Genomic DNA, 16,401 nt, shown 5'->3' with positions numbered 1-16,401 from the left:
ATTTTTAACTGTGATATACAGTCATAGAATTACTGTGGTGTGTTTTTCAGGGACTATATGGATCGTTTAGTAGATGAAACAGAAGCTTTGGGTGGGACGGTAAATGCTTCAGCCTTAACTTCTAACCGGCCTGAGCCTATTCCTGATCAACAACTAAACATTCTCAACTCATTCACTGCCAGTGACTTGACAGGTAAAATGAAGACCTTTTTGTGTTTAGTACAGTTTGTTGCAAAATTGTGTCCTCTGTTTCGTGTCATAGGACCACTTACTTAAACAATTTTCCATTCCTTTTTAGCTTTGACCAACAGTGTAGCAACTGTCTGCGACCCCACAGATGTGAATTGTTTGGATGATAGCTTTCCTCCACTGGGCAACACACCCCGTGGACAAGTTAATCATGTGCCTGTTGTAACAGAAGAGTTACTCACCCTGCCCAGCAATGGGGAAAGTGATTGTTTTAATTTATTCGAGACTGGATTTTATCACTCGGAGCTAAACCCTATGAACATGTGCAGTGAAGAATCAGAGAGACCAGCAAAAAGATTGAAAATGGGCATTGCCGTCCCTGAATCCTTTATGAATGAAGTTTCTGTAAATAACCTGGGTGTGGACTTTGAAAATCACACACATCACATCACCAGTGCCAAAATGGCTGTTTCTGTGGCTGACTTTGGCAGTCTCTCTGCCAACGAGACCAATGGTTTCATCAGTGCCCATGCTCTGCATCAGCACGCGGCCCTACACTCTGAGTGACCTGAGTGAGGAGCCCAGAAATGCGTGTGCAGTACCAGTAAACTTGAGGGGAGCTATCAGGTTTGCATAGTCTTTCACTGGAAGTTTGAACCTTTCTCACTATGACATCAGTGATGTCAGTATGTATAGAACTATATCTTGATTTATCAAGAGTATTTTCATTTTTCAATCCATAAATGTGGAAATGAACTATGATCAGCAGAGTTGGGAACTAAGATTGAACTCTGTGGTGCAGCTTTAAGCTCTGCTTCTCTCTTCCTCATCTCCCAATACCTCTTCCCCACTCCCTTCTTTTTCTATTCTGTTCCCCACTGCCCTCACTCCCAATTTTAAAACCTGTAGACAGAGGCCACCAGCTCAAAACCAGCACAGATGTTCTGAACTGAATGGTGTGGCCTCTTTTTGTGTAAATTCCTTTTGCCATAATGGATGCAGTGGAATAACAATGTTTACAGGTACCGATCCCGATCCCTGCTCAATGTAGCATTTTTTTGGTTTTATTTTCTTAATAAAAGCAGGGGTAGGTTTCTTTAAACTGCACAAACATGCAAGGATTTTTTAAAAATGGAAACTTCTCTCATGTTATTCAACTAGAGCACTTCAGTTTACAAAACAGCAAGTCCATCTTTATGGAAGCCAGCACGAGGAACTGTGTGCAAATAATGAAGACGCTTGCTTGGATCCTGTTTCAAAATTCTAGACCAGGGCTACCTTACACAGAATTGGTCATGTTACTGCCAGGAGATTTCTGTGTAACTTCATTTATTGGCTGCAAATTTGGCATTTGAAGATGTGGTACTCAGATGGGGTTTTGCCCACCATTGTCAAGATTGTAATCTTAAAAATCATACCAGTCATTGATAATTTAGTTTATCCTGAGGCAGTTGACTTGCGGAGGCACAGTCTACAAAGCCTAGGATATTGCCACTCAATGGTTTACATTTTGGGACACCTTTTAAGTTGTTTGTAGCACTGCAGTTCAAAGTGTTAATATTTAGAGGGACTTCTAGATTTTATACCTAATGCAGTAGAACCTTGAAGTATATTTAAGTTTTTTTGTTAAGCTTGAACAGTTGGCAAGAATAATGTGAGTTCCTATCTGAAATAGAATGGTACATTACCACTTTAAGTTTTAAAAATTGATAGATGTTCAGGTGTATCTCAAACTCAGTTTTATTTTTATTCCAAATATTGTGAATGAGAAGCCATTGTCCTAAACTTTGGCCATTTTTGCGCTATAAACATGCATTTTTAAGTTATAAGGTGAATCAAACAATATGTAATACAGTATTAGGATGTAATCTTTGCTTTTATAGTACTGTTAAAATAGAGAATTACCTTTTTTTGCACCGTCTTAATTAAAAGTTTTGACTTTTACTAGTTGCTTTGCAAAAAACTTAAATGTTTGGCTGCATTGCTAATATTTGTAAGTATAAGTTGCTTCAAGGTTGTGCTGATGAGTAGATAGGATGTAGTGATCTTAGTAGTGATCGAAAGGGAGGGTATTTATTATACAAACTGTGAACTGCAATGACATCCTTAGTTTTGGATGATGTGTATTCTTGTTTTTCTTTGCAGCATTTTAATGAAGATTGCTTTGAAGTGTTTACGCAGTAGCACATTAGTATAAAATTTAGTTTAGCACAGTGGACAAAAAGTAGTTAAATTAATAACTTAAAATCAGTCTCTAATTTATACATCTGAAGTATAGCATTCCTGTATGCACACAGTAAATAATGGGTAGCCTGGGCTCTGCGTTACTTTCTTATATTTTTATCCAAGTTGTTAGCTTCTTATTGCTGTGTTGTTGTGCTAAACTTTGAACCTTATTTCTTTTATTAAAAATCAGTACACTTTCTATAATTTAGTTAAGATACTGGCCATAATCTTCCATTGTTATAACTTTAATTTTCACTCTGGGTTTACAGTGGCTGGTCTGTATAAATAATTTACACAAAGATGACTGAATGCTAATACCAGTTGCACTTAAATGAACATGCCCATTCTCAGTAGCTGATGCAGTAATATATTCAGTTTATCTATGCATTGCTGGGGTCTTGATATAAGATGGAAACAGTGTTTCTTATCTAAAGTTTTGATTATCAGCAAGTTGAATGGACACTTTAGTTATTTAAAGATTTTTGACCAAAATCCAGAAAATGATATGAGAGAAAAATAAATTCCAGCTAGTTTAATAGATTTTTAAATGCCAATCTGATTTTAGCCTCTTAGAGAGTGCTAACTAGCTGGTAATGTTTACTTTTAATTCCTTGTTAAAATGAGGCAATAATTTGCAAGATTTTTGTATATAAGTGTAAATTCTTCATATCTTTTTAGATCTAATTCAATATTTTCTGACTACTTCGGCCATGTATAATACCATTTTTGTGCATGCTTGATGTGACATTCATAAATTGTACCACTATGACTTTATCCATGTAAAATAGCTATTTATTGAATTTTAAAAGCTGGATTTACTGTTTTTTTCTCTCAGTTTAAACATCTTAACAGAGAATTTGTTACTGTTTATTAAAAGAATTGCATTTGGAAGCAAGAAAACAACCTGATTTGCAATCACATGAAGAAACAATAATGCCTTTATTATCAAGTGTTAAGCACAATTCTTATAACAAACTGTGATAAATTCTTTTTGTTGTTGTTGCTGTTTTTTTTTCCTTTGCCACATTATTTTCTTATGAACAAACCAAAAATTCATGGTGAGCAGTTGCAGTGTTGGCTGATATATCTTTTATGTACAGGGAATTTGAAGAGGACAGTGGATTCATTTAGAAGTGTAACTGGTGCTGTGATTATAGCAATACATTTGTTAGTTGTACTTCATCTTTTTCATGCTAGCTTTTTAAATGTTTAGTTTTCCTCTTGTCATGGTCAGCTGCTGAATTTACTTGAAGGATGTAGATTACTGTTTAAAAAATACTAAAATCTGTACAATTAGGTCAAAGAATTGTGCAATCGTTTCCTTTTTAATTTTTAAAATGTTGAAGGTCATAAATATTTGAGAACATCAGATCTAATAGAGCTTAGTGATACTATTTAATTTAACCAAAGTCTCTAGTGAATATTTCAACTTTGAATGTAAACAAACAATAAACCTGACCAACAAGGAGATTGCCCAGAGTTTCAAAGCACATTGTCTACAAATGGAAATTGAAATAATTTATAAAATATTGACATTACTATGTTTTTTAAAAAAGTTCCTAATTTTTTCACTAAATGGAGGAAACTATTAGTTTTATTGTTAAATATGGTAGATATTAATATTCCTCTTAGATGACCAGTGATTCCAATTGTCCCAGTTTGAAATAAGTACCCTGTGAGTATGAGATAAATTAGTGACAATCAGAACAAGTTTCAGTATCAGATGTTCAAGAGGAAGTTGCTATTGTTGCATTGATTTTAATATTTGTACATAAACACTGATTTTTTTGAGCATTATTTTGTATTTGTTGTACTTTAATACCTGGTGTACAGTTCCAGAAATAAACATCTGGGAATCTTTTTTTCTTGGTTTGTGTGAATATTTGCCAAAAGTAGATATTTTATTTAATGAATCTTAAGCTATAGCAAATAGGTAGATATTATACCACTGTTAAATTGGTTTTAGATGCAGTAAATAAGATATAGTCAAGTTGGTAGATTAAATGTTTTCCTTAAATCCTCTATAATAGTTTTCCATCTATAATGAAAGTCCCCCTGTAATTCCAGCACTTTGGGAGGCCAAAGCGGACGGATCATGAGGTCACGAGTTCAAGACCAGCCTGACCAACATAGTGAAACCCTGTCTCTACTAAAAATACAAAAATTAGCTGAGCGACGTAGTGCGTTCCTGTAATCCCAGCTACTCAGGAGGCTGAGGCAGGAGAACTGCTTGAGCCCTGGGGGCGGTGGTTGCAGTGAGCTGAGATCCCACCATTGTACTCCAGCTTGGGTAACAGAGCGAGACTCCATCTCAAAAAAAAAAAAAAATCCCAAAGTAAGGATTATACTTTTAGTTTAATTCAGGAAACATTATGTTTCAAACACTGTTCTAGGTAACTGTCTTTTAGGAAGACAGATCTGAAATTTGGTCAAATATTACTTGACAGACTACATTTATGGTCAACTAGTCTTTCTTATCCATATGATTCGTAGTTTGACCCTAGTCATATCTTTCCTAAACATCTTTTTAAGTTAACGTTCCTATCTTGGCCTTATTTCACAAGTTTGTCCCCATATTTCATTTGCTCAGACCAGAACTTTATGTAGTTCCATTTTTAAGATGCAGTGATCAGACATCCAAAGTTTGTACAAGGCCAAGAAGGGGATAAAAGGAAAGCAAAAACCTTGACTCCTCTGCTTTGGTTACTTGACTAAAACCACATTCCTTCCTTCTCAGACACCAAAGGACCTTAGCGCATAGGGCTCTGTGGTGGACACATGCACAGAAGTGCCTTCAGAGCAGGGACAAGCACACATATTCTGAATACATCAAGAATGCAACAAAGTGCCATGTGAGAGCTCATAATATTTCAGGCTTTAGGAGACGGAAAAGCCTGTGGAAGCAGGATAATCTCTAGTTACATCTGTGTTACTAGAAGTCATTTTGGCCATAATTTCCATCTATGGTATGTTTGCTGGTGGTAAGTGCTGAGAATGAAGAATATATCGGGGTGGGGGCAGTGAGGGATTGTAAATTTCAATAGCGTGATGAGGCAACGCTCCTTACTGAGGTGACAGGAAGGGAGAGAACAAGCTATGTGGCTATCTGGGGGAAGATGTTTACAGGCAGAGAGAACTAAGTGCAAAAGTCCTGGGGTGGGAATATGCCTGGCAGGTTTGAGGAGTGGCCAAGAGGCAGGTGTGGGTTGGGGTGGAGTGAGCAAGGGGAGAACAGGAGAGGAGCTCTGAGATCCTGAGCAGCTCATGCATGTGAAGGACTTCATAGGGAGAGGGTTTTGAGCAGACGTATGTCAATACCTGCCTTTCATTTAAAAGAATCACACTTGGTGATATGTTCTGTAAGGGGGACAGGAGTGGAAACAAGGAAGGCAATGAGAGGCTACTGAAATAGCAATAAACGAGGTGAGTAAAGCTGGTGGTAAGGAAGTGAAGGTGGTCAGATCTGGTTATATAGGTTCCACGAATTTCTGAGGGTCCCAGTGAAGAACACCCTCCTTCCTATCCAAGTTTGGAACTGAGAGCGCGGGAGTCAGGTCGATGGAGGTCAAAGTAACTATTGCTAATAAAACTGGGGAAGGCAGCTTCAGGGCTGCAGCCAGGTTGGCCTGCCAATATATCACACCTCTAGACTCTGTCACTGCCTGGGCTGGCTACAGGCTACTGTCTGCACAAGGCAGAGAACTGCCAGGACACATTCTTTCTGCTGGCAGCCAGAGTCCACAGAGAAGGAACTAGGAAGGTATAGGACATGGGTGCTTAGTTATTTTCCAAACATAATCAGGATGTCACTCTTCCTCCAGTGGGTGGAGAGATAGGCTAGGAACATTACTAGTGGAAGCCTCCACATGAAGACATGAGACACGGGGAATAAGTGTTCCTCCCACCAACACTATCTTGCACTTTTTTTCACCTTTTCCTTGGTGTGAAAATGTTCAAAGAGTAAAGAAAATAGTATAATGACCTCACATTTTCCCCTTATCCAGCTACAGCAATCTTTACATTATACATACATATACCAATTTACTCATGGCAACACGATAGATATTTTTTACTCAATTCTGTAAAAATAAAGTTTTTACAGAAGTTTGTACACATCAGCAGTACTACAAGAACTGCTGATGCCTGGCTACAATTTTATAAACCACCACAGAGCTTACAAAATAAACAAAAGAAAAATTGAAATTACAATTTCAAAGAGTAGGTTTTAATTTAATAGGCTATTGTGTATTTAGGTGAAAACCAATTAAAATTGAAATTGCATTACAAATTTGAAATTGTAATGAAGCAAGTAGCTTTTATCATGAAATTGGAACATAAATATAATATCGACAAAAACATAAAAAATTCCTATTCCAATTAAGTCTCAAAATATTTGTTTTACAGGTATAACTCAGAGAAGTGATTAACAATAAACACTTAGAATTAATAGATGAGTAGAAAACCTAATAATTTCTGATTCACAGAGTTAGCTGACAATTGTGTAGTAGTTTGAAAAAAGCTCTTCTCCTTGACTGATGTCCCTAAGTGCGACAAGAACAACACATCGAAGTGGGCTGAAAACAAAAAGAAAGATATACAAAAGGTAGAGCATTAACAAATATAAGCTCATATTTTTAATATAACCAACACGGCTTTTACAGATGTGACTTTACTCAGGTTTCTTACATTTTAGTTTATGCATTTGATTTCCATGAGGAAATAGTTCTTATCCCTGGTGCAGGTATTCTAAAGTTATTATCTATATCATTTAAAAAATCACAAATCAATGTTTATACAACTGACTACTTCTTCTGAAAACACTGTTTCTAAGTTTAGGCCCCCAAAACTAGTATCACAAAAAGGATTTAAAAATGACATTATAGTTTTTCTTGTGTTCATTTGTATCTTCTGAAAAATGAAAACATTACTTAAAATTAGAGTTTTAAAAAATGCTTTTTCCTAGACATCATAAGATACTGTTTGTTTGTTTTTTTTGAGATGGAGTCTCACTCTGTCCCCCAAGCTGGAGTGCAGTGGCATGATCTTGGTTCACTGCAACCTCCGCCTCCCGGATTCAAGCGATTCTCCTACCTCAGCCTCCTGAGTAGCTGGGATTACAGGTATGTCACCACGCCTGACTAATTTTTGTATTTTTAGTAGAGATAAGGTTTCACCATGTTGGTCAGGCTAGTCTCAAACTCCTGACCTTGTGATCCACCTGTCTCGGCTTCCCAGAGTGCTGGGGTTACAGGCATGAGCCACTGTACCCAGCCTAGATATTGTTATATATACACATTCAACATTCTAATAACATCATCCCCTGGAGTATATGGCTAAGAAAAGCTAATTGTTAAACACACAAACATACACATGCAGAGAAGCAAAAGTTATCAAGTTTTTTGTTTTTGTTTTTTTCTTGTTTTGGGACAGGATCTGGCTCTGTTACCCAGGCTGGAGTGCAGTGGTGCCATCTTGGCTCACTGCAACCTACACTGCAATCCTTGATCCCAAGGTCAAGGATCCTCCCACCTCAGCTTCCCAAGTAGCTGAGACTACAGGTGCAGCACCACCACACCCAGCTAATTTTTGTATTTTTTGTAGAGAAGGGGTTTTGCCATGTTGTTTGGGCTGGTTTCAAATTCCTGTGCTCAAGCAATCCACCCACCTTGGCCTCCCAAAGTGCTGAGATTACAGGCTTGAGTCACCATGTCTGACCTCAAGTTTTAAGTATAGAGAATAGTTCATGTTTTCATGTCATTCATCTTACAAGGACAATTTAATAGGTCCTATATAAAATAAAGTTTGCTAGCAACTCAGCAAAATAATACAAAGATTATATCTTCCTACAGCACTGTTAAGAAAGAACTCTTAGCTCTCCAGAATTACCTATATTTTAAAATTGCTATTTGAATATTCTCGGTAGACTTTCCACTGAATGAACAGAAAATAAATGCTATGTTAAAATATGTGTCTTCTGAATATAGTCCTTTTTTTCATTATTAAGAAACTAATAGTGAAATTGGCAAAGAAATCATAGTGTAATTTGGCCTCTTTTGGATGCTTTCTTATAAGGTAGAGAACATGATATTATAAATGAATAAAGTAAAAATATATTTGAAGATTTTGTAGGTAGGGAAAACAACAGAATTATCTGAAAAAACTTTAAGGTGGATACTTATGAAGTATTGCCATAGAATAAAAATGGGTAAAAATAAGCAGACTGAGCTAAGTTAAATGAAAATTTTAAATTTCAAATAAGCCTACATTAACAGGTTAAGGTGTGAACATAAAAATCTAAGTTATAATTTTTCACTAAAAAAAAATCTTACCCCAAATTCTATATAGCTTTTTCTTCTATATTTTTTTAAGTACAGCATAAGCAGAAGATATGAAATGCTCTTTTAGCAAACGAACCTTTGTTTGTCATAGCTGTAGGCAATGTTTGGAAGATACTGCTTCAGTTCTATAGGGAAAACTGCAGGCACATCAAATTCCTGATAACAGACATTAGCTGCTCTGTCTAGGAACAAGCACATAATTTTTAGAAAAAGAGCCATTATACAAGGTCATGGAAAACAGAACTGAATTATGACACTTAATGTCTGTTTTTCTAAATTATCAAAACATGCTCAAAATAATTACTACCATGTTCCAGGCACTGTTAGATTTTATTTACTTAATTTGCAGATACATATATGGTAAATCATAAATATATCAAATATTCAAAAAGCAAATAAGGCATATATAAAACTTTTTATTATTTACTTTTTGCATAAACATATATAATAAACATATATGTTTAGATAATATATACCAATATACATAATAAACATATATGTATGTTTTCTTGTTTACTTTTTATATATCAGGAAATAGAGGCTCAGAAATGTTAAAGGTTAAATATTAATAAACGAGTCAGGCTTGGACTTCATTTCTCACTAACGACGAAGCCCATGTTAAATGTAGTCAATCAATCAAACTTTTACCTATGGGAAAGTCAACTCCTAAAGAAGATATAGTAACTCACAAACTTAGCAAAAGAAAGCAGATACTAGTCTAGCCGTTAATCTACAAGGCTATATTGAAGTACTGACATAATAATTTCTATTTTTAAATGCTAAAATAATAATGATCAAAGGGCAGTTATCAATTGCCTATATTCACTGCAAAATCAGAAGAAAAATAGTAAACAATTCTAAATAATGTATATCATTTCCCCCAATTCTCTGATATTGTCTGCCCAAAAGTGATAGTTGCTTAAGGACTTGACTAGCTTATTATATGTTATACTCAACTGCCCTTGGCACTCAGTCATATGACAAAGGAGTAGAATTAGCCATTGCTATATCGCGTCTCACAGCCCCATGATGCCTTCTTACCATTGGAACAATTGTTGACATACTGTCCCACAGCCAGAGGGTTATGAATATCTGACGTTAGCCATGTACTATCACTCATTTTTAAAGGGCCGAGTCGATCCCTCCCATTGCAAGATCTGAAACAGGTGAAAGCATTAGCTAATGGATCTGTACCTTAAAATAGAATTCCAAAATACAGAATTAACCTAGAATGACACAAGTGCTTTTTTTCTTTAAAAAAAAAAAAGGCTTTTGTATAATCAGTAGGGCAATTGAGTTGTTACACAGCAGCTATCTAAACAGAATTTTATTTAAAGTATAAATGCTGGCCAGGTGCAGTGGCTCACACCTGTAATCCCAGCACTTTGGGAGGACGAGGTGGGCAGATTACTTGAGGTCCAGAGTTCGAGACCAGCCTGGCCAATATGATGAAACCCCATCTCTACTAAAAATACAAAATTTATCTGGGCCTGGTGGCACATGCCTGTAGTCACACCTACTTGGGAGGCTGAGGCAGAAGAATTGCTTGAACCCGGGAGGCAGAGGTTGCAGTGAGCAGAGATCACACCATTGCACTCCAGCCTGGGCAACAGAGTGAGACTGTCTCAAAAAATAAATAAATAAAGTAAAAAATAAAATAAAATAAAGTATAAATGCTGAGCTGGATGCGGTGGCTCAAGCCTGTAATCCCAACACTTTGGGAGGCCGAGATGGGAGGGTCGCTTGAGGCCAGGAGTTTGAAACCAGCCTGGACAACATAGCAAGACCCCATCTCTTTTTATAAAAAATAAATAAAGCACAAATGCTGTCAGTCATAATCATTGTGATAAGTGTGGTTCTGTCTCATATAATTAAATTTGAACATGGACATCACTTACCTGTACACAACTTTTGATATTCCTTTGTCATTCCCATCAATGAGTACCCCATCCAGGCATCTAAAAATAAATGGATTTCCAATGGACTGGAAAAAGATCGGCTCATACTTCTGATATACTGTACCTATTATACAACAAGACAAAGAAATATTACAGCAACATGAAAAATCATAAACACTGCGGTAAGAACCCCTCTTTGGAACACAATCACATTCTGTTTAGTTACTTTCTCCCTTTTAAAGAGTGAACGCCCAATAGCAGATGGAGCACAGAACCAGGTTATCCACATGGCAAAATAGAATATGGCTATCTTGGTTAATGATAATATGAACAACACATTTTAGACTCAGTTTTAAAAAGTCATATATATATATATACACACATACACACACGAACATAAATATTTTTAAGTAGAATATGATTTAACATCTAAAGAGTTTGAAATTTATTTTGCTAATAAATAATGTAGACACATATGGGAATAGATGAGTCTGACATTAAGGCTGTTTCTCCTTTCACTGGCAAAAGAGGAAATGAGAAAATATTTACCTTGTGCGTTCTGTGTTCCAGGCATGTTAATCTATTTATTAAACTTGTTTTATTATGATTTATTCTATTTAGTTTTTACAAAATCAGGTTATTTGTACAGCAGGAAACTGAAACTCCCTTGCTTGGGGATGTAAAATTAGAAAACAGGAGAATGAATTTTTAAAAACCTGGGTCTATCTGACTCAAATATTCACACACACACTTTCCACTATACCAAATAATATAATGTTAGTTTAACACATAACATAGTCTATTTAGCATTCTAGTAAATGATCTTGTGCCAAGAAATTGCCTTACTTTCCAAGCATAGAAAGGGCAGGAAGGTCTTTATTCGGTGATTTATGGGTTTAAACGCTATCTTTTACGTTTTGATTCTTACCTTTTTTTTTTTTTTTTTTTTTTTTGAGATAGAGCCTAACACTGTCGCCCCGGCTGGAGCGCAATGGCACAGTCTCGGCAACCTTGGCCTCCCCGGGTTTAGGTGATTCACCTGCCTCAGCCTACCGAGTAGCTGGGATTACAGGCGCACACCACCACACTCGGCTAATTTTTTGTATTTTCAGTAGAGACAGGGTTTCACTATTTTGGCCAGACTGGTCTCGAACTCCTGACCTCGCGATCTGCCCGCCTCGGCCTCCCAAAGTGCTGGGATTACAGGCATTAGACTATCCATACCATTTTTTATTTTTAGCTATCAAACCAAACTGACATGTTTCTCTAGTGCTTTTTAAGTAATTTGTCAAAGTGGGTCATACTATGTTCTAAATTTAAACATTGACAATAAAGCTTTCCTTGAAAGAAAAAGTGCATTTATCCCAACAAATACTCCAGGATACTTTCTAACATATAACAATTTACAAACAGTTAATTTCCGAATTAGAATTATAAAAATCTATGGAAACTCGAGTTTCCAATTTAATCCCTTACTCTAAGGATTGCAAGGCTGGGTATTTTATTGAACTTATATTTATCAATACATAAGAGGCTTGGCAAAGTATAATATTAATCGTGCTGTTACCAGGATACATAGATACGACTGCGCCTTTTGGTACCAATCCTTTTGTAACGAAGACACCTTTTCCAGCAGAAATCAATGAGCTAGTTGCTTGGGCAACACTGAAACCCAGAGTCTTGTAAAGAATTTCTTCCGGTTTAAAGGTACTTTGCTGTTGATGTCTGTTTTCAAGCAGTTTCACCCCTTGATGTTCAACTGCCAGTAGGTCTTGATATTTTGATTTAACAGATTCCGGAAGCATAGTCAAGATTTCTGATTGTTTATTGAAATCATTTAAGAATAGAGCCTGGAAAACTTTCAGTAACGTTCCTAGGACATCTTCATCTGAGATAACTTTGTCTTTGGATTCCTCTGGAACATACCGGAGGGTCCTGAAAATGGGAAAAGTTTCTATTCACTACCCTTCAACTGGTAAAAGCCAAACTTATCTGCATACTTTTTGGGTTCTTGGCCTTAAGGAACTATAAGCTTAGTCTCATGTGTGTGAAGGGCTGGGAACTAAGTTCAGAAAAGGTTTGGGGGAGTTCTAGTTAGCTAACTCCCAACACTTCCCACCCAAGCAGCCAGTAATTATGAAAGACCCATTCTATACCATATGCTGTGGGGTCCTTACATTCTTCCATTTTTGCAGACAAGGAAAGCAAAGTTGTTAGGGAACTTGCCCAAGGTCCCAAAGCCAGTAAGTGGGAGAGCCAGAGGCAGAAACTAAGTTCAGCTCTTTCCCGTACTACACCCAACAGCCAAGCTGAATGTCATCACAATGAGAATGAATGACCTCACATTAAATTGCTTTTTAAAAATGGCCTTGTAGATTCAAAGACAAATTCAACATCGTATACTTTGTGACATTCTCTCCAGGAGTACTAACGTCTTCAATGACTGCATCTCTTATTTCCATAATCATTACCTTTTTGTACTAACTGCATTATTTTTACTTGAACAAAAAGGTTGTAATTCCCGCCTCACGGTTCCGTAGTCATGATACAACTGATCTCCTGTTTCCCTAGTATGCAACCTTCGGGAAAGCGCTTTGTTTCCCTATTTTTCGGACACTGACTTCAGGGAGGCCCGGTCGGCCTCTTTGGTGAGCACGGTGTTGAGCTGATCACTGGGGAGCCCTTAATAACGCCTGCGGGACGCACCCCAATCCGAAACCCACCATCCCGACTTGCTTTTGAGTGGCGTTCTGCCCGTTCTTAACGCACGAGCTACTCCACGCTATTCTCACAGCCGGGACGGGTTTCTTTAACCACGTGAAGTACTTGCATGAACTATGAAAATAAACCCTGGCTTGGCTTTTCTGAGGAAATTCAAGCACCTAATTAAGGCCTGGTGGAGAAAAAGCCACGCACTCTCACGCGGTAAGAGAGGTCTTTTAAAAAAGTTTCCATTTTTTGCCCAGATACAAGGTCCCTAGTCAGTGACGAACGCAATACAAAATAGGAGACACCTCCGGCTGGCGAGCCCCGCCTGCCGGGCCCGGCAGCGCGGCGGACACTGGGAAAGAGGACATAGGCCCCGCCCACTTGAAGCCACCGCCCACTTCAGGCTCCCAGTTCGCCTCTGACTCCACCAGCCTCGGCCCCGCCCGCCTCTAGCCCAGGGTCCTTAAACCCCTCCGCGGCCTCAGTCCCCGCCCACCCGGCCCGCCCACCTCAGTCCCTGCCCTCCCTGGCCTGCCCGTAGCAGGCGGGCAGTCCGCCTCAGGCAGTCCGCCTCGCGTCCCGCGGCCGTGGTGGCGTCTGGGAACTGAAGGCAGGCGCCCTTCGTTCTGCTGTCCCGCCCTCTCACCTCGGGTTGTGGCTTAGGTTCAGCGCGATCCAGGGAACGAAGCGGTACTTGTAACGGCCCCATCGCTGCCACAGGCCCCGCAGCAGACGTCCCGGCATGGCTGCCCCGCGGGGCCCTGACCAGGACGGCACGGGGAAGGCGGATCCAGGCCTCGGGCCCGTCTCGGACCGGGAGGAGCGAGGACCGCGCTCGGCAGCCTTCCCCTGGCTCCGCCCTCAGTGTCCCTGGCACTGCCTGACTTCTGTTGCTCTGGGGCTCGGTCCTTCCCCTTTCCTGACCTCTACCTCTGAATGAGAGGCGCGTAGAGCTGGAAGGAGGTCCCCTGACCCCTTTTTCTTTCTCCAGTCGGTCGGGTGTTTCCGTGGGCGCACACAGGCGCTAGCCCTGGTTGCGGGCGAAGGGTCACCGGGCCTCAGGGGCCAACTCGCCCCCGAGACCGCATCCCAGGAGCGGACCGCCTGGTTTCTCTGTCACGGCGGTCTGGCCTGCCCCTTTGTCCCGGCCGCGCTCTGTGTTCCATCCTCCGTCCGCCTCAGCTCTGCCTCTTCCTCGACGTTCTCTCCCCTTCTCTCCGTGGTCCCCGAGCAATCCGACTTCGGGAACCCGAGTTTCAGTCCTGCCCCCACAGCAGCCCTTCTCCTGCGTGAACCCGTGTTCCCAAAGTTACCAGTTTGGGCGTTTTGCGAATATATACACGTTAAGGAACAAAATGTCATGACGCCCAGTTTTCACTCGTTTTTCTCTTCATTCACCCCAAAGGCAAAACTACATGGGCAAATGTTTCTGAAAAACAGCCTTATTGAGGTATGGTTGGGATACAATAAACCGCACATATTTAAAGTGAACAATTTGATAGGTTTTCGACACCACAACCAAGATAGGGATCCAGCCCCTCCCCCAGTCCCCAAACAACCACTGAGATGCTTTTGTCCTTTTAATATGGTCTTGGATTCAATTTGGAAAAGTTTTGTCTAGAAGTGTTGCATCTGGGTTCATGGATATTGTTCCGTAGTTTTCTTGTAGAATCTTAATCTGGCTTTGGTTATTAGGCTAATGTTGACCTCAGAGGATGAGGTGGTAAGTAGTCCGTCTCTAGGTGAAATTTAAGAGGACCTTTACGACTGCTCCTCGCCAAGGCACAGATGCATACACACTCACACACATATTTAGAGCATGTTTGGACAAAGTTCACTTTTAAGGGGAGCAAACTACAGGAATCCCTTAACCATATTCAAATCACCAAGTGTTTATTGACAGATAAATACATTGGTATCATTTCCTCTATTCTTTGCCTGAGAGTGAGGTTGGATCCTAAACAGAAGTTGAAATTGAACGGCTCAGATCTAATAAAAACTCAGCCAAGGCCGGGCGCAGTGGCTTATGCCTGTAATCCCAGCATTTTGGGAGGCCGAGGCAGGTGGATCACCTGAGATCAGGAGTTCAGGACCCATCTGGCAAACATGGCAAAACCCCGTCTTTACTAAAAAACAAAAACAAAAACAAACCAAAAAAACCAAAAATTAGCCGGGGGGGGGGGGGGGGGGGGGCGTGGCACGTGCCTGTAGTCCCAGCTACTCAGGAGTGTGAGGCAGGAGAATCGCTTGAACCTGGGAGACGGAGGTTGCAGTGAGCCGAGATCCGCCACTGCACTCCAGCCTGGGTGACAGAGTGAGACTCCGTCTAAAAAAAAAAAAAGGCAGTTGCCAGTAGCTGCGGGACTAATTTGTTCTATTCTGAAAGAAATAAAGAGAAAAAGTCTCCACCAGTGTCTCTATTTCATTCATATCGTATAGAATGTTAGCAAACTCTAGAGGCTTTTCTCTCAGACTCTGTGTTTCATAATTTGGCATAATCTAGATTTACCTGACTTGATAAATGGAGTCAATTCAGTTCCAGGATGTATTAATAAGTGGCATACAAGAAAGTTTCTTTATAGTCGCCAAACTTAATAAAGAACCCAAAAGAACTACTTTAATCTTTACCAATGGTAATGTACTTGTCTCAAAAAAGAAAAAAAAAATCAGTTTTTGTGTATTTTTTACAGTGTTTTTTATATTTATGGTATTAAATTTTGGTTAGGTAAGTAATTAATAAAAACCTTCTTTTTCTAGTTTCTTAAAGTAGGTTATTAGGTCACTAATTTTAATCTTTTCTTCTTTTCTGACAGAAGCATCTAAAGTTATACAAATAGAAACATGGTAGCTAAAGCTTAAGTCACCCTTATCCAAACTCTGTACCTTGTACTTCCACCAATCCTGGTCCTTGGCTCGTCTCAGAAATTATCAGACTGGTGTGTTTTCTGCCAGTTTTATTTTTATGTATTTACATACCTGCGTATGTTTTTATAGAAAATACATAGTATTTTGTGAGTATTGTTAAAATACTATAAGGATCC

General features: G+C 39.2%; 2 protein-coding genes across 7 annotated transcripts in view; one reads left to right on the top strand and one right to left on the bottom strand.

Moving 5' to 3' along the window:
* Positions 1-4,277, top strand: part of MIER3 (MIER family member 3) — a 33,339-nt gene extending 29,062 nt beyond the window's left edge. The window contains exons 12-13 of one of the 2 annotated variants that reach the window (XM_033179603.1): positions 51-193; positions 299-4,277. In XM_033179603.1, coding sequence (XP_033035494.1) covers positions 51-193; positions 299-756 — 601 coding nt within the window. In that variant the 3' untranslated portion in view covers positions 757-4,277. The remainder of the gene's footprint in view (positions 1-50; positions 194-298) is intronic. The other variant, XM_033179604.1, reaches the window with a different exon arrangement.
* The window catches only part of SETD9 (SET domain containing 9), a 30,251-nt gene extending 15,746 nt beyond the window's left edge, over positions 1-14,505 (bottom strand). The window contains exons 1-6 of one of the 5 annotated variants that reach the window (XM_033179605.1): positions 14,007-14,502; positions 12,219-12,586; positions 10,652-10,775; positions 9,795-9,910; positions 8,830-8,935; positions 6,569-6,989 (exon numbers count right to left, since the gene is read on the bottom strand). In XM_033179605.1, coding sequence (XP_033035496.1) covers positions 6,902-6,989; positions 8,830-8,935; positions 9,795-9,910; positions 10,652-10,775; positions 12,219-12,586; positions 14,007-14,104 — 900 coding nt within the window. In that variant the 5' untranslated portion in view covers positions 14,105-14,502 and the 3' untranslated portion in view covers positions 6,569-6,901. The other 4 variants (XM_033179609.1, XM_033179608.1, XM_033179607.1 and 1 more) reach the window with 4 other exon arrangements.
* Between the last annotated feature and the right edge of the window lie 1,896 nt (positions 14,506-16,401).

The sequence above is a fragment of the Trachypithecus francoisi genome, unplaced genomic scaffold, assembly GCF_009764315.1.
Source record: "Trachypithecus francoisi isolate TF-2019V2 unplaced genomic scaffold, Tfra_2.0 Lachesis_group2, whole genome shotgun sequence".
Taxonomy (NCBI): domain Eukaryota; kingdom Metazoa; phylum Chordata; class Mammalia; order Primates; family Cercopithecidae; genus Trachypithecus; species Trachypithecus francoisi.
This window is presented reverse-complemented; position numbering and strand designations above follow the sequence as displayed.